The sequence below is a fragment of the Taudactylus pleione genome, unplaced genomic scaffold (assembly GCF_031769625.1).
Source record: "Taudactylus pleione unplaced genomic scaffold, aTauple2 ptg000637l, whole genome shotgun sequence".
In the NCBI taxonomy this organism is placed as follows: domain Eukaryota; kingdom Metazoa; phylum Chordata; class Amphibia; order Anura; family Myobatrachidae; genus Taudactylus; species Taudactylus pleione.
The window spans coordinates 3,274,883-3,297,429 of NW_028285039.1; the positions used below are offsets into that span (position 1 = coordinate 3,274,883).

Here is a 22,547-nt window from a genome sequence, read left to right on the forward strand (position 1 = left end):
TCATTGCATCGTCCCATTTAGTGTACAGCAAAGCAGATGGGACAATGCGATGAACAATGCCATGCTGCAAAATACAGCATGTAACTACACATCACGCCATCATCCACTGCATTGTGCAGTGTGTACGGATGGCGCAATGTATCATGCCCATCACATCGTGCCATCGTTGGGTACACACATCGTATAGTGTGTACCCAGCTTTACTCTGTTAGTGCAGCTGACAGATAACCGCCCACACAGGACAACAGCAGCCATCTGACTATTGAGACATGTTATATTGTTTTGGAGAACACACATATATATACAGTATATAAGCACAATTTAGCAATGTTATCAAAAGTATCAGAACAGGTAATGTCTAGCATAATTGATTGTATTTTTCTGTCACCGCTATTGAAACAGATCATTTACAATATATTTCTCCTTTCACCTTGTTAGCAAATACACTATACAGTAACAACAGAAAGTATAATCAAATAGGAACTCTTTATTTCTATATAAACAGGAACAAAAACATGCTGCAAACTTAACATGCAGAAAGTAAAGAAGGAAAACCATCTTCTATTACACACTCTGGATAAACACCCCCTCTTCCCCAGCTACTTTCTTTTATTAACTAATTTTTTTCAGGAGCTGAACACTAGGGATGGTGGTTAAGTTCGATCATCTAACACCACGACAGAGAATGATCAATGGTTTTCACTCATCTATGGTTATCTTATCCTTACAGCTGACCAATTACAGTTGGGGCGGGCTTCGTGAGTCATATTGGAGATTTGGAGCTATGCTCTGTGTCTTGGCTCCAGGGAGGACAAAAACAAAAACCATTGCAGGGCTCTATGCCATCGATGATGGAGAAGTATTGGATCTCTGCCATTGATGGCAAAACAATCGGCTATCTGTGGTTAACCATCGATGGTTGATGGCTATTCCTAATGAACACTGTCGACCTCTGCATGTATATCAAACACAGTTGAGAATCATGGTTGCAATATCAAAAATGACACATGTCTAACACACCTTCTTTTGACATACCATAAAATTAGCATTTATGTTTAAGGACACAACAGACAGAGTGTCATTCCAAAAGTTTATTTATATTTGTAATCTACCATGATCCTATTAAGCCTTTTTTTAAACTTGGCATGCAAATTGCATTTAGGTAGCGATCAGTTTAATCAAAATGAAAACAGAAATAACTAAGGATGTTGATTTGAGACTGCATTTTCATTTCCAAAATGATACACAATAATTGCCAAGCGGGACGGGTATATTCAGAGAAAAGCGATGCATAAATGCTGACAGCTCTGGTGATTTTTTTTTTTTGCAAAGAATGTCTTGAAGTAAATGCACAATGTTGACAGTCCCATCACTCAGACAAAAGGCCCAGCCAAAATGCATGCACGTGAGGAAGTGACAGCACAATGTGACCTTATTAATATTTATACAATATGATAATTAGGCGAGAAGTGGGATACAGTTTATGTATTTGTAAACTCTGTTCAATTCAGCACTAAAATGTTTTTCAATTCACACATCATACGCTAATTAGCAAATATCTAATTAGTGTTAGAAGATTAATTGCTCATGGGGTTTATTGAGGCTTTCGGATTGCAAGCACAAGAAAAAAAGAGTGGTATTTTAGTTAAAATGACTAAGGTACAGTAACTCCCAACATAATACGTTTAATTGATTTGTTTTCAGGACATTGAAAAAATAAATAAAATGTATGAACATAATGGAATCATATGCCTGTGACCATGTTTGATAGCTCTAGGGCTACAAAGTTAACAGACAACAGTCTCCCCTTTATAGAAATGACTACTCACATACATAGTGATTGGTATGAGCTGCAGCACAGTCGTAGAGCACATTTCCTAGGCAACCATTTTCTTTGATTTTGCCTATAACTATGCTTCGGAGAACAAAGTGGTTGCCTACATGTAGCCATGTCAACTGTCATTGTTTTGAAGCCTCACACATTTTATGATATCCATCTCAGAAGCCTGTTTATTATGTAGTGGGTGATTTTGACATTACTCCTCATTTTTGTGGTGCATAGTTTGCTCTAATCTCTAACACTTTAGTCAGCTTGTATCCATACGCTATATACCTGGCTTCTTTAAAATGCTATATTTCTATTTCATTATCATAATATGTTAATGTGGTAGTTTATGTATTTGATTCTAGAGTTTATAAATGTGTTGATAGTCTCCATCTTCCTTAATGATTTACACAGTTTACAGAGGCAAAAAACATCACATTGCCCATAAATCTGACATGTTGATTGTGTTGGTTTGGTCCTGCTATATAACTTCTGTCCTGAATTGTCCTGTACCCAAAGCCACTACTGGGCATTGTGATTCACTGTCAGGCAATGGATGGGGCACAGATGTCTCACCAGATTAAAGCTGGAATCCAACATGTTGTTTTGTTTTGTTAAATTCATATTTAAACAGCAAACTTTGTACCACTTTAATAAGAATATGAAAATGTTTCAATTTTTCTATGTTATCCTCCAATACCTGAGCCTCTTTTTTATAAAATGTCTAGGAATTTTATATGGCTGTCTAATCTCTCAGCGCTGTGGTTCCTTCTCAAGGATAGGGTGACCTGATCTCGAATCAGAGCCCTTTCTCCATGTACAGTACGTGTTGGCAGAGAGAGAGAAGTTGGTAGGCTAAATGGGCTGTGACCAAGCATGCTGAGGAGTTCCAAACCCTCTCTGCTCATCATAATCCGCATTGTGAATGCACATGTGATACATTTTTTATGCCTAAATTCGCAATGTGAAAATTAATATTTTCACACAAATTTACCAAAAAGATCTTGCCTCTTTCCACTGCTCTGACCCCCGCTCTGATAGCTGCTCCAACCGGACCTGCCCCCAGCTCCGCTCTGTCCCATAAGCCCCCGACCCCCAACTCCAACCCATCCCGGCTTGATGGTTGACCTGGTCCTCCTTTTCTGTGATGCTAAGTCTGTCCCATCTCCATCGCAGTTGGAGCCGTTGGACTGGCGGCATGTGCCCTCGCTTCCACTGTGCATGCATGTTGGAGATGGGAAGACCTTAGTAAATTATTATGCCATGGGAGTAACTTGCAATTGAGGTCACATGACATTTAGCAAACTAAACATCTTTAACAATAGCTTGAAAAAAAATAGGTACAGAAAAAAAAAAATCACCATAAACATTGAACTAAATCAGTGCTTCTAAAATCCTGTCCTCGGGAAACACAGTTATTAGCAGTTTATGGAGTCATGTTGGTAGTCAATCAGCCTTTTACTTCTGGAAATTCCTCCCTATCATTTCGTGTTGGCTTAAGGGTGAGAAAGAAAGGCTGTAAGGAAAATGGCCACCATGCTCTATTAGATTTTGAGTGCACTCCCTTCTGAGAGCTCTGTTTTGGCTGATTTGTGCCCTACTGGGCTCAGCAGCTCCATCTGTGCGGATGGGTCTCTAATGATGGTCATTAGAAGAGAGTATGGATAGCTTCGAGATTTGAGGTCGAAATAGGCCTGCAGAAGGCCCACATTTCTTAGCCTGATTGGCAGGTACAAGGCGAGAGCCTTGTACCTGCCAATCAGGCTAAGAAATGTGGGCCTTCTGCAGGCCTATTTCGACCTCAAATCTCGAAGCTATCCATACTCTCTTCTGATTGGGATGACAAAAGGCCCCATATTTGGGCTGATGTGCTGGCAGAAGGCCCCCATCGGAGTCCCAAATTTTTGTTAAATATCCAGGCAGTGTCACGCTTGTGTTTGTTTGTGGAACCGGAGTTGGGTAAATGTCTGTTTGAGAAGTGGGAGGTGTGTATGTAAAGCTGGCAGGCCTGAGGAGACCTCTTAACTTAGATGCTTCCCTGACCGGGAATTGAACCCGGGTCTCAGCAGAGGGATACCGAATCGTACCCACTAGACCACCAGGGACGTCGGTGTTGTTTATGGTATGATGTATTTAGCAGAGAAGAGTGTAGCAGTAGATTAATCAGGCTTAACTGGGTTGTTACTTGATGATAATAAAAGCACTCTTCTTACTTGGTTTTGTAGTCGAGGACTCTTGTGTGGCAGATCTTGTCAGAAGTATTTATCAGGTTTGGACTGGGATTTCTCTTAGTTTTGGAGCACTCTAAAGATGACAGGACCAGATACAGACCGAACACCGGAATGGATGGTAGCTGTGGTATAATCTGGCACGGAACCAGTGAAGCCGGAATGACTCATATACCTGAGCGGACAGGTGGATATTTTGCACAGGTTTAGCACAGATTTCACACACTGGAACAGAACCAGGGAAGCAGGAACGGCTAATATACCTGAGCATACAGGTGGCTGTTTTGCACAGGTGTAGCACAGGTTCAGCACACTGGAACAAGCTGGAATTACTTGTGAAACTTGAGATGCTGATTACACAGGAGTAGAATGACATGGTAAGTTAATGCAGCAAAAACAAACAAATGTAACTGGAGCACAGTTGAGCTCCACTCAGTAGGGACTGAGCTAAACAGATGTATACTTGCACAGGTGCAGACCAGAATCATCCACATAGGAACAGGTTGGATATTACCTATGCAACTAGAGATGCGGATTGCAAAGGTGTAGAATGACATAGGAGTTATTGCAGCAAACATAATCAGATCTGCACTAGCAGGATGCAAACAAATGCAGCAGGAGTTCGGTAAGCTTCACTCAGTAGGGACTCAGCTAGACATTGTACTGGCAATGACTGAGAGCCAGAGACTTGAATATATACCCCAGGGTTAGCCAGGATTGGATGAGCAGTGTCGGATGATAACGGCTGACTCAGGCTAACTAGTGATTGGCTGGATTGCGATCAGGTGATCGGGACAGCAGTACTCCGGGACTGGCTGGATGTGTGCTGCGGCCTAATAGGCTGGAAACAATGAAGCCTGTGTCTCACAGGGATAATAGTGGATGCATGAATTGAGCTCAGGGAGCGGGCTGGCTGGCCACAAGAGCGGTAAGTGATCCAGCGGCAGGGGTAATAAGCCCTGGTTGTGGCAGTACCCCCCCTTGATGAGTGACCTTAGGACATCTCTTTTGTTTTTTAGGGAACTTGAAATGAAAACCAGAAACAAGATGAGGAGCATTAGCATCTTCGGCACTCACCCAGGATCTTTCCTCAGGACCGTATCCTTTTCAATGGACCACATACTAGAGTTTTCTATAACAGCATTGAGCATTGATAATACATTCAATTTCGAACTCCACTCCATAATGAGTCTTAACTGGAGGAATCTTGAGAAGCGATGTCTGGAACCTGTTGAGAACAATGGGTTTGAGGAGAAACAAATGAAAGGAATTGGGGATTCTGAGTGATGGAGGAATCTGTAGACGATAAACCATCGGATTGATGATCTTGGTGATGGTAAACTTTTCAAAAGGCGATAACTCAAGATCTTTGTCGATTCTTCTTTTTCTTGCGAAAACGTCTTGAACCAACCAAAGGAACTGGAATCTCCTGTAAGGAAAAAAAGTTTTACAGGGAACATGGGACCTTCTAGAATCAGCTTCAGTGTCAAAATCAAAATTGGAATCTTAGTCCAACCCTAGGAATCAACTTCTCCTTATTAGGAGCTTGATATTCCAAAGGATCCTTGAAATAATGTGAAGCAGTGGAGCCTACACAAACTATATGATTCAGAGGACTGGAAGACTGAGTAAATGCTGTAACCAAGGAATTGGAATATTCAGAAGAACCACAGTAAGGAGAAGACAGGGAAGTGTACTTAACCCCTAAGTTCACGGACTGAGAGTTTTGTGTAGACTTGGGAGTGAATTCCTGATAAACAGCTGTAATGAAAGCTGGAAGATCATTCAGCAGTGGATCCTTGGATTTGATGAGAGAATAAGCCCATCAGGGCTTTGCCTTGGAAGGCCTGGAGAATATATATAATTGCTTTAGCTGGAATGATACCAATTGATGGACTAAATATTGTCAATGTATTGACATGCTAGTAGACAGAATTGTGTTAAATCTCCCTCAAAATAAACAGGTGTCGGAACTTCAGATGGACACTTGATGGTCAAGTCACCAGATGAGGACTTGCAAACTTGAATAGAATCTGGAACAGGAAAGTCAAGAACTGATGAAATAGAAGCCTCAGTGGATTGTGATTTCTGTGCTTTTTTCAAACTGGTCATCTTCTGATAATTCGGGAAGAATATTCAGATGCCCGTGAGAAGAAGCACTTGGATTAACCTTGGAAGGTGTCTTAGAGGAATCTGATTTCAATACTTTTGGACCAAATTCTTTATGTACTGCATCACTGAAGATCACTAAATTCTGGAGCACAGGATCATTACACTCAATAAGTGGGTTAGCCCATTCTAAAGCTTTCCCCCTAAAGTTCAAGAATAAATATCTAGTTAAGTTGGAATGGGTGACACCAGACGAAGGATCAGACTCCATCAAGGTGAGATATTGATTACCCAGTTTGTAGTAATGCTGTAAATCTCCATCAAGGTAGACAGATGATGAAGCATCAGATGAATTCTGTGAGGATGAAACTTGCGATGCACACTCAGGAGCTTAAATGGAACTAGCCTGAGGAACTTTAGACTGGTGAGAGAATGCCATGCCTGGAATTAGCTGGCTGAAGTCCCCAATTGGGACCATCAGAATACTTGAAATCCCATCCTGTGCTTGAAGCTTCCACTTAGGTTGAGGCACTTGCATCTCCTACAAAAGCTGTGGACTCAGAACACTTTGTTAATAGAGTTGAAACAGAACCCCTCCCCGGAGCGACAGACTGGAGTCCTTTACTTGAGAAGCAGAATCTGGGCTGGAACCGGAATGGACAGAATCCAGGCTAGAACCGGAATGGGCAGAATCTGAGCTGATACTGGAATGGGCACTGGAAACCTTTCCTGGGGTAAGCAACTTAGACACCCCTTCTGGGTTGGTAGACCAGACTTTCCTCCATTGAGAATGGAAGAAAAACATTTTTTCTTTGGACCTATGGATGGGACCAGATGGAGTCCAGAGGAACTTGAATCAGTTGGAACCAGAGGAGGCTGAACAGGACATACGGATGGAACCAAAATGGGTCCGGAGGAACTTGATTCAGCCGGAACCGAAGAAGACTGATCCGGACATACGAATGGAACTGGATTGAGTCCAGAGGAATTTGAATCGGCTGGGACCAAAGGAGTTTTTAGACTAACCATTGGAACAGGATTGAGTTCAGAGGTATTTGAATCGGCTGGTAACAAAGGAGTTTTTGGACCAACGGATGGAACCGGATTTGGTCCAGAGGTATTTGAATCAGCTGGGACTGAAGGCGTTTTTGGACCAACGGATGGAACCTGATTGGGTCCAGAGGTATTTGAATTTGCTGTAACCAGAGGAGGATGATACCGGGTGGTACCGGAGCAAACAGAATCCTAGCTGGAACTGGAACAGGTGATATGCAAACTGGAATTTGAGGAACTTAAAGACAAAGTTGAGAAGGCAGTATTCAAATCATTTTGTGTCACCTTGCATCTCACATGGACTTGTAAGAACAGATGCCCATTCTAGAAGTTCGGATGCCCCTCTCAGGACTGCAGAAGGCTCATGGGTAGGCTTTGAGACATGACACTTTCTTGCAAAGAGTGCAGTCTTTAATGAAATGTTTAGCATTTCCACAATACAAGCAGAGATGAAATTTCCTATGTCGCTGGTGTTCAGCCTCAGAGAGCTTGGACCGCGGGCAACTCTGATGAACATATTTTCTCAGTAAAGGAAAAGGGGTCTTGGTTCCCAAGGAGACCCGTTAAAAAAAATTTTTGGTCAGTAGTTATGACAAAGCAGGCTTACCTGAATCTGTAGTATTCCTGAGGAGTTCAGGTATCACAGAAAAAATGCTGGTCAAAAGTCTGTGTAACTGTATTAACATTTGATTAAGAATATGAAGTTGATCAAGAACCTGACTACAGAATGTCTGAGTATTTCCAGAGAAAGAGTTCTCCCATTCTGGGGTCGTGACGCCAGTGTATTGACTAAGAAATTACTCAATAGAAAGTCCTTGTATATAGGTGTTAACATGCTTTGAAGGAGTAGATGGAGGTGGAGAAGCCAGAGTTCCATTGATGGAGTATTCAGAATGGGAGGGAATCCCAATTTAAAGGATGCCCTGAGGGACACAGGGCCTGCAGCAGTAACTCAGGGAGGTGCAGGATGGGTAGGGACACCAGGTCCTGCAGCGGAGCTTTTATATTGATGGGTAGAGATTTCCTGTAGACATTGCGCCAGCTGGTGACTTGTCACCTCCAGATGTCCTGCAATATTGTTGAGAAGGTCCGGTGCTAGATGAATGCCTTCGGCTTGTGTCACACTTGTGTTTGTTTGTGGAACCAGAGTCAGGTAATGTCTGTTTGAGAAGTGGGAGGTGTGTATGCAAAGCTGGCAGGCCTGAGGAGACCTCTTAACACGTAAATAGATGCTTCCCTGACCGGGAAGCGAACCTGGGTCTCGGCAGAGGGATGCCGGATCGTACCCACTAGACCACCAGGGACGTCGGTGTTGATGGTATGATGAATGTAGCAGAGAAGAGTGTAGCTGTAGATTTACCAGGCTGAACTGGGTTGTTACTTGGTAATAATATAATAATAAAAGCACTCTTCGTACTTGGTTCTGTAGTCCAGGACTCTTGAGTGGCAGATCTTGGCAGAAGTATTTACCAGGCTTGGACTGAGTTTTCTCTGTAGTCTAGGAGCACTCTAGACAGGATCCGATACAGACCGAACACCGAAATGGATGGTAGCTGTGGAATAACCAGGGAAGCAGGAACAGCTGATATACCTGAGCAGACAGGTGCATACTTTGCACAGGTGTAGCACAGGTTCAGCACACTGGAACAAGCTGGAATTACTTGTGCAACTTGCGATGCTGATTACACAGGAGTAGAATGACAAGGGAAGTTAGTGCAGCAAATACAGACAGAACTGCACCAGCAGGATAACAAGCGAATTTAACCGAAGCACAATTGAGCTTCACTCAGTAGGGACTGAGCTAGACAGGTGTATACTTGCAGAGGTGCAGACCAGAATTAGCAACACAGGAAAAGGCTGGATATTACTTATGCAACTGGAGATGGGGATTGCACAGGAGTATAATGACATAGGAGTTATTGCAGCAAACACAATCAGAACTGCACTAGCAGGATACAAATGAAAGCAGCAGGAGCTCAGTTAGCTTCACTCAGTAGGGACTGAGCTAGACATTGTACTGGCAATGACTGAGAGCCAGAGACTGGAATATATACCCCGGGGATAGCCAGCATTGGATGAGCAGTGTCAGATGATACCTGCTGACTGAGGCTGACTAGTGATTGGCCGGATCACGATCACATGATTGGGACGGCAGTACTCTGGGGCTGGCTGGATGTGTGCTGCGGCCTAGCAGGCAAGAAACAATGAGGCTTGTGTCTTACAGGGATAATAGTGGACGCACGAACTGAGCTCAGGGAGCGAGCCGGCTGGCCACAGGAGCGGTAAGTGATCCAGCAGCAGGGGTAATAATCCCAGATTGTAAAAGGCAGGTGGAGTTTTAGTGTTGTAATTGGCCATTCTTTCTTTGCTACCACACATTTTTATTCAATAACATTTCATTATTTTTAGATAAGTTATTGTATATATATATATATATATATGTATATATATATATATATATATATATATAGTTTAATAATTAGGACCACCTGTGGATCTTTTTTTAAATGTGTCAGTGAATAATGACTACACCTGTGCTCTAACGAAGAGATATGGAAAACATGCTCTGTTGATGTGTCCTGTGGACTGTATTTGAGATGCAGTGATTTAGAGCAAAATGTGTAAAAATACCACACATTTTTTACATGAGATTGCAGCTTTAATTAAGTTTGTGTGTCAATTTGCTGCCTGAGCAGGGCATCCAACACAAGGCCTGGTTCGGCAAAGATCGCAATTGCAGGCAGCTTTACAATTGCGATCCTTGCAATAATGCAAATGCAGCAGGAGGTGTATGACACCCCCTATTGCATTTGTGATCGCAGCATTGCGACGGAGGTCGCAGGCTGGGATCACCATCGCGACCATTTGTGGTCGATGGTCACGATGGTGGACGGCGCCGGGTGGCTGGCCGGCCAGCTGAGTAAGCCTCAGATTATTCAGGCTGGCCGGGTTGCGAGCCCAGCAGACTGCATACGACTACGCATACCCTGGTCTGGTCACTCCTGTAAAACGGGGTGGACATGCCCCATTTCCGGGAACGCCGGCTGCCCCACCCCCATACCGCTCCTTAAATGCCTCTGCCTGTCAATCAGTCGGAAGCATTCAAGGGTTTGCATGCGTCTTAGCAGGACCCATTCTGCACACTTGCAGAATGGGTCCTGCACACATGCAGATTCCCGATAATCGTGCATCTGCGTTCAGCAGTGCACTTGCATGCACTGCTGAATCAGACCCACAATCCACATCTGCTTAGATCCATCATAAATCACAGCTGCAGACTCAAAGGATAGAAACAACTTTTCTATTTTTATGGTTCACTACATTGAGGCAGGTAGAGCTGATGTATGTACATTACCTTCACCACAATGTATTTTGTAGCACTTGTTGCTGCTGGTCCAGTTTTAGGTGTTTGTCGCACAGTGCTGCTCTTCTCACTTTCACAATGTTGGGAGATATGATATAATAGCATGTTATCATTTTAGGCACAACTTCAATTGTTACTTATAGGGCCTGACTCTGAGTCATACGCAAAGGTGCACATAGCAGCGACTATTAGCGTCTGTCCGTCTGCGACTTTATGTATTTCCGCTACACCCTTCTTCCCTTGTGTATATCATTATCCGTGCAGCCAAATGTACAAGGGCAGAGACACCCACTTTCAGTGTCTGTGCACGCTGTCATTCTGATTAGTGTGTCTGTATAAGACACTATTGATTGTACCATCAAACTTATACCAGCCCTTTGGCAGGGTGAGTTTCTCAGTCTGAATATGGCCTCCTATACCTGCAGTTATGCGACTGTGAATGCTGCCGTTTGCATTGACACGCCAGCGACACCCCCATAACACGCCCACTGAGCGGACTATTTTGCGTGCATTACTAGCCCCCTCCCAGTCACTGCCCAGGAACGTCCAGCACTTTTCCATAACATTTCTGATACTGTCTGTCCCCATGGCATTGGCAGCAGCACCTTTGGCGTACACTCTGTGTATCGCATGCACCATACAAGTCTCTACAAATGTTCACACATGTGCAGCAGCAAAAAATTGTTGAACTACAGGAACAAATTCTTGCACCTCTGGATGAGGTCTGTACCATATTTGCCAACTCTCCCTGATTGCCAGGGAGACTCCCTGGAATAGTAGCAATCTCCCTGACTCCCTGAAGAGTCTAGTAATCTCCCTGATTGCACCTTACCGCCATTATGAAGCTATTATTGTTGGTCAAATCGTTCAGATCATTCAAATCGTTCAAATCTTTGTTCAAATCGTTCATCTGACAAATCTGACAAATCTGACCGTGTGTATGCTCCATAAGAGTGCCCCACATAGGGAATTTACTTTTTTCTTTTGCCTGTGCAAAAACTCTATATTAATCATTAATATATTTTCCTGGGAGCACCACCAACACCTTTATATTTTCCCAAAAAGGAGTTACTCCAGTTATTCACTTTCATTGTTGGTTTATTAACACCATACCAATTATCACACCTATCATACCTTCATAGCTTCCATATCTAATTACATCCCCTTTCACAGTCCACACATAACCTCACATATTGTCTTTCTTTCACATCCTCCTGATATTTGGTCAACATTTCTGTGTGACTGGATCATGCAGTCCACCAAGAAACTCTCCATTCTGGCTGGACCAAAATGCAATATATAGCACCTATCCTTGTGTATCAATGCCTATTTCCCTATAGATTGTAAGCTTATGAGCAGGGCCTTCCTACCTATATATCTGTGTGTTACTACCCAGTTTTGTTCTATTTATGTTTCCAATTGTAAAGCGCAACGGAATATGCTGCGCTATATAAGAAACTATTAATAAATAAATAAAATAAAATATTGTTTAATACAGATCCTGTGCATTAAGTCCTATCCCAGTATGGTCTGTACACTGACAGTATACTTTGGCATTTGAATCAAGGCATGTACAGTACATGGACAGGTTTATTGGTTTCCCAGAAACAGAGTTTCAGACATGATTTATGGGGGTTGGGGTTTGCCTGTGTGAATTGAGAGTGGAGCTTATTTTGTCCCAGTTCTGCATGTTGGGAGGTATGCACCATGGTTTCACTTCAGATTAGGCTCATATATGAGGATAATGTGGCTGCAGCACAGTCTCCTTGCTGTCAGAGCGCTGAGAGGAGACATTATGCAGTGTCAGTGTGAAGAGCAGCTGCTTGAGATCGGGATTCAGGACACTGACAATCAGTTTTAGGCTGTCATTAGACATACGCTGTCATTCTAGCACATCAATCAAACATGCTCAGAGACAAAGGTGCTGGTTCTCAGCTGGAAGCAAAGCAAAAACAATAGGTGTAAGAGCGGAAAATGGTCCTGATACAGAGATGGACACTGTTAGCAGTTCTGCTGTGTCTTTGGACACATAGGGGCCTATTCATCAACACTAAAATAACGTTTTTCAGGACATTTTTCTTAAATACCGTTATTTTAGTATTCATGAAGTATCTTATCACTGATATCTCCTGGTTAAGTCCGCCTGAATTAATTTCCACACTCCCCATACATTAGTATGGGGATATGGAAATTACGGTATTCATCAAATTCCGAAAATTATGTATTTTCGGAATTTGATGGAGTTACTATCCGCCACTGTGAGGTGGCGAATAGCAGGTGAGACTTACCTGCTTCCAGCTGGTGAGGTCCCCCGGCGTCTACCTCCGGCGCTCTGGTCCGTCCTCTGGCTCCTGTGGCTGCTCGGACACTGTGTTCTCCCAGCACAACACAATAAAGTTTAGATTAAAAAAAAAAAATTTTTTTTTCTAAACTGTACAGTGGGCTGCAGGGAGAACACAGTGTCAAAGCAGACACTGGAGCCAGAGGCGCTGCAACGGGCAGGTAAGTGCAGGACAGGGAGGAGGTTTTTGGAGGGGGGACGAGGGGTTGGGGGGGAACACACAAAATGACCGCAGGTGTAGGTAGTGCTGCCCATACACTGGTTTTATGAATGTAACAGCACATGCGCAGCACAGATTCCAGCTGCGGTAAGTTAGTGTAGAGAGGGAAAACGATCTATTTCCCGAAAAGCTGTCATTGCAAAAATGACAGCTTTTCGGAATAGATAGTTATGGAGAGGAGGAATGATGAATTCCTCCAGTACTTAGGTAGAACTCCATGTGAGTTCTAAACCTAATTACCTCCAGAGAATTTTAAGTTATGATGAATAGGTCCTATAGGGTCATATATATCATCACTACACTTCTACAAAAGCAGATTTTCACCTATTTTTGTATAAATTGTCAGGGTAATTGATCATTCATGTAACGCAGGAGATATCACTGATATCTCCTGATTACAATTGTCCCCCGATAATTTCCACAGTACACATACTAAAGTATGGGGATGTGGAAATGATGTAATTCATCAAGTTCCGAAAAGCAGACTCCGGCGGGGTTGGCGAGCAGGAGATAAATGCCCCATTTCCGAAAAGCTGTCTCCACAGAAAGAGCAGCTTTTCAGAAGTGATAACGAAGTATAGGAGGCATGATGAATTAGATTAGATTGAACTTGCAGCAAGCTCAATCCTTAATTATCACTGGGCACATTATTATCATAATGAATAGGACCCCTATATTTTTCATCTGTGGTTGTGGTAAAATAATATTATCTTACTATATAAAGTAGTACTAAACATATTGCAATATTGGTGCTTCTCCTCTGAAATAGATGAAGTGTAACAAGATGTCGGTAGAGTATACATATTTACATATTGAGGCTGTTTCAGAGTCTGACATTTTTGGGTAAAACTGCGGATTTCAGTTTTACTACCTTATGGTAAAGTAAGTTTCTGTAGGGCTGATGCAAGGATCCTGCAGTTTCAATCGGGAAACCAAACTAACCACTGTTTTTCTGCTTGCAACCATCATCATTACTATCAGCACTTGCACCTGCTCTATGCTGGCAGAAGGGGGCTTCCCTTCTCCATATGCACATCTCAGAATAGCACAGAAGTACAGCTATACGCTCATTACAGTCCCCCATACACTTGTCTATTCTCCCAAAACAGCCGGGAGGCTCCTGGAAATCGGGTGCCGGTCCCGGCCGCCCTGAAAAGTGGGCAAGTCTCCCGGTCATCCTGAAGATACGCAGAAATGCAGAACTTCGCTTCTGCGCATGTGCACTATGCCAAAACTCGCTATTTGTGCCCATCTAAGGAGCTGAGTCTGACTTTTGCCTATTTGAAAGTACTGTACCCTGGCCTATTCTGTCTGCAAGGAGTACAGCTTAGTCATATATAATTTGTGTCTAACACATTTTACAATTAGGAATATCAATATTGGTTGCACAGAAAAAAGGCTAGGGAGTCTATTCATGATATTAATTATTGGGAACCCGATAATTAATATTCTAATGCGCCGCAGAATCTAGAGCATGGGAAATTCAGCTGTCCCGTGAGCAGCTCCACTGCTCCTTTCAAAAGAGCCCCGAAATCCAGCGGTAGGAGCTGGAGAAGGGCGGAGGGATCCAAAAGGACGGTTGCTATACATAAGCAGGAGCATTCGCCAACTGAAGATGGCGAATACTCCCACACTCAAGCTTCAAAAATATTATATTTTCGGAGCTTGATGAATTCCCCATACACTAGTATGGGGATAGCGGGCCATTCTGCCAGACGAAGGTAAGTCAGGCTTGCCTACCCTCCCGATTTGGTCGGGAGCCTCCCGAATATCGGGTGCCGCTCCCGACCCCTCGGAAAGAGAGGCAAGCCTCCCGGCTGCAGCCTTCCCCCCTGACTACCTACTAGAAACCCCCGCAACGAGGGGCCCAATGACGCGATTAGCGCTGAATCGCGTCATCGTGGCTCCACCTCCCGCTTCACAATGCCTTTATTTTCTGCATTGTGAGGAGGGGACGGGGTCATGACATGGACCCATTGCCCGGCCATGCCCCCCACTGTTTGCAGGCATTCAGATCCCTCCCAGAAGGAGGGAGCTGAATGTCGGCAAGTATGAGGTAAGTAGGATATCTGTGATATCTCCTGCATTACCTACTTGATGAATGGCCCGATAACTTAATGTTTACAATTGAGGTAAAAAATGTTCATTTCCACCTGCTTTTGTAAAAATTAAGTGATGATGAATAGACCCCTAATGTTCAGGAGATTAGAGAAATTCTCCTGCATGTAAATGATTGAACCGCTATATTCCCATAAAATATGTACAGCAGAGAAATAGCAAATTGTTGATAAAACTAACAATATATATGTTACATAAATATTTGAGGGATTCCTGGCTTGTGACACAGTACTATATATAGTGCATCTGTACACGTAGGCTGCCATCTTAAACTGGGTCATCTCACTATCACAACAGTGCATGGCTGAGTGAGTTATTTATCTTAAAGTTTAACATTGTATACAGGCTGAGATGACAGCCTGGAGAATAGCTGATTTCTCTACTTGGAAAAATGCAGTGGGTGACTGGAAGATAAATACTGTTCTTTTCAGATTATATGTATTATTTCTAGTAAAGGTGATATATGGGGGGACGTTTATGAACAGCTGAGTCAATTTTTATAGTATCCAAGGCTTCCATTTTTAACCATTAGACAGAATATACCCATAAGTGACATATGTCCTGAAATGCTGCAGGCCTGAGGAGTAACTCTATTAGAAGCCTACTTTCTAATTCCATTCATTATTTCAGGGTTCAGTTTCTGTACAACATTTCACATCTGTCTTATTCTGTAGCTAGGGACCTTCCTGACCTCACATAATTTGGTCCATTGATTACCAGCCCAAAAAAAGAGATCTAGCCAGTGACTCTTTATTAGAATCATCAGTATTACAGTGATAGAATATGTAAGGGTTTTTCCCCCAAAGAGACTGAAAAGGTTTGTCTGAAAGGGTTTATGTGTGTACTACCATTACATAAAACAGCAATACTATCAGTACTTCACTCCTGACTGATTCTAAGTACCATACGAGTTGGCCACAGATGCGGCCGCATGGCGTTCTTAGAAATAAATGGGGATCTCCGCCTGTATTCACAGTAGGCCACATCAATGAGACAATATCGCCCCTATCATCCACTTGTATAAGTAGCTGTCATCACTATCAGTGCACAGTTTCAAAAAGCCCTTTGGTGCAAGATCTGCCCAAAAACTGATATATGTATAGCCTGCAATTCCATATACATACCAACAACACCGCCCTTGAAACACAGCTGCCATCTAGTTATACCCATTTAGTCACAAATAGAGATGCAAAATGGACTTTGTGTGCAACTCGGCCCTTCGTACTGACAGCTAATTGCAAGGTAAATATTCTGACAATTTAGTAACAATTTATACCTAATTTCATTGATTAGCCAATATAGCTGGAGAAATACTATTCCATTTGTGCTCTAAATGAACTCTGTGTTATACATTTGTATCACTATAAATCATTCTGTCATACTACAGCAGATGTCCTAAACATGGCACTTAAAGGCAAACACACAACACGTATAGTTTCCTTGCAGCAGCACAGTTTCAGTTATACATTTCTACAGTACCATTAAAAATTCATCTATATGCTTTCATACACATAACATGGAATAGGTATGTAATGCCGGCTGTCAGGATGCCGCCTGTCACAATATCGACAGCGGCATCCCGATGGTTGGTATCCCGTCAGGGATCGGGTAAGTATACTTACCTTCCCCCCCTAATGCTCCCTTCTTGTAGCCTAACCTTAACCCTTCCCATCCTGCACCCTAACCCTCCCCATTAGTGCCTAAACCTAATTTATCCCCTTTGTGCCTAAACCTAATCCTACCCCCTAAGTGCCTGACGCTAACCCGCCCCACTAGGGGTGCCTAACCCTAACCTCCCCCTCAAAACCTAATGCTAACCCCACTAACTAACCTAAACCTAACCCCCCCTTGCGGCTAACACTAAGGGCGGCTCGGCTTACCTTTGTTCGGGCATGCGTCCTCCTGTATTCCGGCGTCGGGATTAAGATAGGTGCTGGTATGTCGACGGCTATCTTAACTCCCTTGTCGGGATTCCAGCATCTGTATTGAGACCGACGGCCACTACATCCCCATAGCACATAATAGGCACAATGATACTTATATCAGGAAAGATTACACTCAACATTTGAGATGTTATATGTAACATTTAACAACAATGTTCAATAACAATCTTAAATATAATATACAGTACAGCAGCTTAGTATCACAGATGGTATAATGCATCACCTTGAGCTGTGCATTGGAGCGCAAATACATTATTTTATTTACCCCATTTTTATGGGCAACTCTGCATCAGATTCTATATGTGTATCTAACAATATAGTATTTTACCTGTACTACAACAATTCCTATCCTACTATTATGTTATGCACACTACTACAATTACTCATGATATGCAATGTCTCAGTATCATTGATCCTATGTAAGGTCTCAGTATGTATCAATCACAATACCACTGCCTCTCAGCATGTGCACCATCCTACATATTGTTTCTCCTGTAAACACTCTATACAGCCAAAGAGCATGCACTCCAGCTATTCAGTATCTATACAGTCCTTTAGCCTCTTTGTGGGATTAAAGGTCCCAATACAACAGCAATCGATTGTGGCAATTCTGCAATTTGCAGATGATTGTGTACAAAAATCTGCAATGTATGGGCTTCACAGATCGCAGATTGCAACCAAAAAGTCATTGGAATTGGTAAATCAGGTTGTCCAACATGTTGGATTTCACAGATGGATTGGGGCTGTAGATTGCTAGTATATGGAGATGATCAGTAGATTTGCCGACCGTTACCAGTAAAATGATGAGCCTTTCAAGATTGGCAGATCTGTGTTTGCTGCAATCGATCTGCAAATCACTGAGGCCCCCAGGAATAAGGCACAGACACCATTTTCCCGTAGACCCATGCATGCACACTAGATTCTGGCACCAAGCCAGAATCTTCTGCACTGCCAGAGAGGAGGGGACCCACACTGAGGGCTTGATTCAGGGATGAACGCAAGGGTGATTACGTATGCAGATCGAGCGATTGTTTACCATTGCGCATGCATATAAGCCGCACTGCACGTGCACTGCGTTTACACTGCGATTACATATGCACTGCAGAATACATTGCACAGTGATTGACAGGTTGTCAGTGTTTGGGGGTGGTGACGGGGGTGAGGCAATAAAATGCAGACGTGCCTGTCTGTTTAAACGCCGTTACATGGGTGTGCATAAATTAGCCACTGCGAGTGCATACACAGCATGAGAGCCCTCTGCGTGAGAGAAGAACTCCCGAGTCAGACCTGCCACAAAGACAAGATGACCGCCAATGTGTGTCGATTTACGCAAGTATGCGTCGTAGCACGCAGGTAAGAAGGCAGCAGTGGGGTGTATTTATGCTCAGGTGATCTTTTTAGACAATAGCATATTTTCGCAGCTGCATTGAGTATGAAAACGCAACTGCAATCGTATTAGCATCCATCTCTGAATCATGCCCTGAGTCTGCACACGGGCCCTCTCCTCGCTTAAAACGTCCCTGATTTTCAGTAGGTGGTATATGGTAAGAGTGGTGTGTGTAGTGGATGTTATAGTGTACTGTTATAGGGGCACTGTCATGTAGCATAATCTGAGATGGGGGGCACTGTAAACCATCATAATATGTAGGCACTGTAATGTGGCATTATATGAACTGGGGCAATGTTTTGTATGTGAACTAGGGCAGTACTATGGGGCATAACATTAACTAAGACACTACTATACGGTGCCAGTGCCACCATTAGGCAGCTTTAGGCAGCTGTCTAAGGGAGCCGGCACCTGGAGGGCAGTGCTTAGTCTGCAAAAAAATGTCAAATTAACTATGTCTCTTCTACTATATGACACTGGCGGCAGCCACGGGTCTCAGGAGCTGCCGCTATGCTCTGTGTCCCCGCACTCCATGGCTGGCAGGCGGCTTTAGGAGAAACTATGGGATGGTAAAGATTTGCACAGGATTACCCCATAGCAGTGCATCCAAGGGTGGTGTGCTCCTCCCTTCCCAATGGTCCTTGCTGCTGGGAAGGATAGGAGCACACCACCTTCGTATGCACCATCTGCCAGCACACTACTCCTACATGTGACAGGCCAGACTGCTGCGGCAGAGTCACTGGACAGGTCAGCGGGAGGGAGCAGTCACTGACTGGGAGCACCACTGAGCGATGGGGATCTAGGCTGGGTTTGTGCTGCCTGCAGGCCAGGGAGTATGGAGCGTTAGTTAGGCGTAGGAGGCAGGACATAGCACGTTGTGCACTCTCTGCAGTGAGTGCCCCATGTACTCTGGGTCCCAACAATTGGAAGCGCACCTTTTTGTTAACATAGTTCGTGTTATTCTTGTATAATGTATAAAACTTCTCTCTCTCTCTCTCTTTTTTTCAAAAATATATGGAAAATTATATCCTGAGCAGGTTACAGTTAAAATAGAATTTGAATTCACTTATGTTCTCCTGGACCTTCTTTATCTATAATCATTTCTAATACTTCATTTATCAGAAACCCAATTTAGGGGAAATTAAATAATTATGGGGCCTATTCATGATATTAATTATCGGGGTCTGAACGGACCCCGATAATTAACATTCTGACTCACGATATCAGCTGTCCCCGCGAGCCACTTCACTGCTCCTGTCGGAGCAGTGACGGGAGTGTGCATGCGTGACCTGCAGGTCACACATGCGCACAAGATCCCTGACGTCCAGCGGAAGGAGCAGGACAGGGATGGAGGGATCCGAAAGGATCCCTCATCGCAACCCGGACCTTCTTCCCTTAGGGAAGGAGCGGGTTGCGATGCCGAAACAGGAGTATTCGCCAACTTAAGATGGCGAATGCTCCCGCAGTCAAGCTCCGAAAATATTATATTTTTGGAGCTTGATGAATACATGGGTCAATCTGCAAGAGAAGGGTAAGTAGGAGATATCTGTGACATCTCCTGCCTTACCTTCTTGATGAATGGCCCGATAACTTAATTTTTACAATTGCAGCTGAAAATGTGCATTTTCACCTGTTTTTGTGAAAATTAAGTGATGATGAGTAGGCCCCTCTATGTTTTAAAAAATAGTGGTCTATAGTGCGCTATGTAGATAGAACTCCTCTTGTTTCTTTTGTTGGGGGCAATAGGATATGTACGCAAAAATGTGTGGGGGGAAATATGGTTGGTAAATAAATGTGCAAGTGAGGGAAATGTTGGAGGAGGGATGTGCATGTGAGGAATGAGCTGCTGGGCAGATGGATATGTGAGATAGAAGCTGGCATGTGAGGAAAGTAGCTAAAGCTTTGCCTAGGGCACCAAGAAACCTTGCACCGAGCCTTGCTACTATGGTTCAATAAATGAACTAGGGCATGACTATGGGACATAAAATGAACAACAGATGTGGAGGTAAAGAGCAGCATTAGAGCCGTGGCCCCTTCAAAATATTGCTATGGAACCACAAAGTTCTGGCTATGCCCCTGGTGCCAGACCATGGCTTGCTGACATCTCTTAGTGATTGTTATTGCTGATCTATCATGCTAGTAATGAGTGCAGTGAAATCCAAATCTCCTTGGTCCTTGGCGAAAGCTACCAATGCAGTTGAATAGGATTCTGCAGCATTCCATTACCCAAGGAGAGTCACCGATAGGACTAACTTGTACTGTAGGTACCCAAACTTGAACGGATACTCTCTCAGGACTCCTATACACATGTAAACTCTTAAAGTCAGATATATTTGAAACCGTAAGATCCACCACATTTGCACTGCGATTACACATAATTCAGAGTCATGTGTTATAACCGAAGAGGCGGAAGTTCGGTGAGGGTGTTCACACAAATGTAGCCCTCGCTGGCCTGTACGTAAGTGACTATACACATTATTGAATAATTGTAGGCATGCTTTTTGCCCCTAGTTTAAGGAAGATTCAAGTACATGACATACAGTAGGAGTATATTAAAAGTGGGTTTTTAAAAGTGGAGTCATTTCTCTAGCACCTGGAAGATAATAGCTAGAATCTGATTGGTTGCTATGGGCAACAACTCCACTTCTAAAAATCCAAACTTTAGTAAATATTACCCCATAGAGGCAAACAGCTCAGCATATGGGAAAAAGTACACATTCATTCATTGCACACTTCTTTTGAGCAGTGTATGCCCAATTTACTTCCAATACTACAACAGGTGCAGTGTTTTAAGATCATTGTCTTATAAAGTTATCATAGTATCTGTTATTATTAATCACATCTAGTGCATTCTTATTGCTAAAATCAACTAAATTATTCAGATACCCATTATATTCCAAGAAGTTTAAATGTTCATTAATTGACCCACTTTCTTCAAATTTAATTAAAAAAACAAACAAACCACAAACACCATCATGGAACACTGGGTATAGTCTGCTGTCAAAGTAAATTGAATAATTTACTATTTTAAATCAGATCTTGCTAGTACTAAATAGATCCCTACATTTTCTCTCTCACATTACACGAAAACCTGGGATTGTACTATTACTTTGCAAATCCCTGCATGAACTCCCAATCCCCACATCAATTAACTGTAAAGTCCAAATTGCACTTTCCTATCTTCCTATATTAATATAGTATGCAAATGTACATGTATTATTGTATTGACATATCTATGAGGGAGCTATCTGGATGTTTGCATAAAAGTTTTTTTTTTGTTTTTTTTTAATCTCAATAGGTAACTTTTCGGGACAGGCTGGTAACTTTCATTATATCTGCTATAATATAGAGAGGTTTTATTTAAATCATACTGAATGAGTTTTTCATTTCCAAAATAAACATGTTATACACTTTTTTTGTGCATATCTGGGTGCAAGTATGTCTGACATAAACCTGGCACACGTGCTACTAACTTAAAACTGGAAGCATCTTGCGATGTGTATGACTCAGTATAAGGGTATAAATACGCTATTTTTACATGCAGCTTTTTAGGGCCTAATTTCTCAATGTATACACGGCCAAAATAACATCAGCCACTAGATATAGATATATATGGCAGGGACGAAACTAGAAGCTTTGTCACCCGGAGCAAGGCAGTAATTTAGCCCCTCCATGTGTCTCTGATGCGCAGCCCCGCCCCCTTGTGAGCGCATTTTGGGGGTGTGGCTTCACATCATGGGCCTGATTCATCAGTGTTCGGGAATCTGTGCAGACGCATGACCCGTTCGGCGCATGTGCAGAACAGGTCTGCGAGCCCGCTCGTAAACTGGTAGCAGACAGTCAGTGATTGACAGTCTGCTACTGTTTGGAGGCGGGGAGGGGGTGGCGACAGCCTCCGTTACCCGAAATGGAGGCGTGTCGCCGTCATTGGCGGTCATTGCGGCGGCCGGCTGCATGAC

General features: G+C 43.2%; 1 protein-coding gene across 3 annotated transcripts in view; it reads left to right on the plus strand.

Annotated features, from left to right (window-relative positions):
• The window catches only part of TENM2 (teneurin transmembrane protein 2), a 2,186,131-nt gene that overhangs the window by 742,113 nt on the left and 1,421,471 nt on the right, over positions 1–22,547 (plus strand). Inside the window, exon 5 of one of the 3 annotated variants that reach the window (XM_088454943.1) lies at positions 8,660–8,677. The exons of the other annotated variants lie outside the window; for them this stretch is intronic. Coding sequence (XP_088311069.1) covers positions 8,660–8,677 — 18 coding nt within the window. The remainder of the gene's footprint in view (positions 1–8,659; positions 8,678–22,547) is intronic. 3 annotated transcript variants of the gene reach the window in all.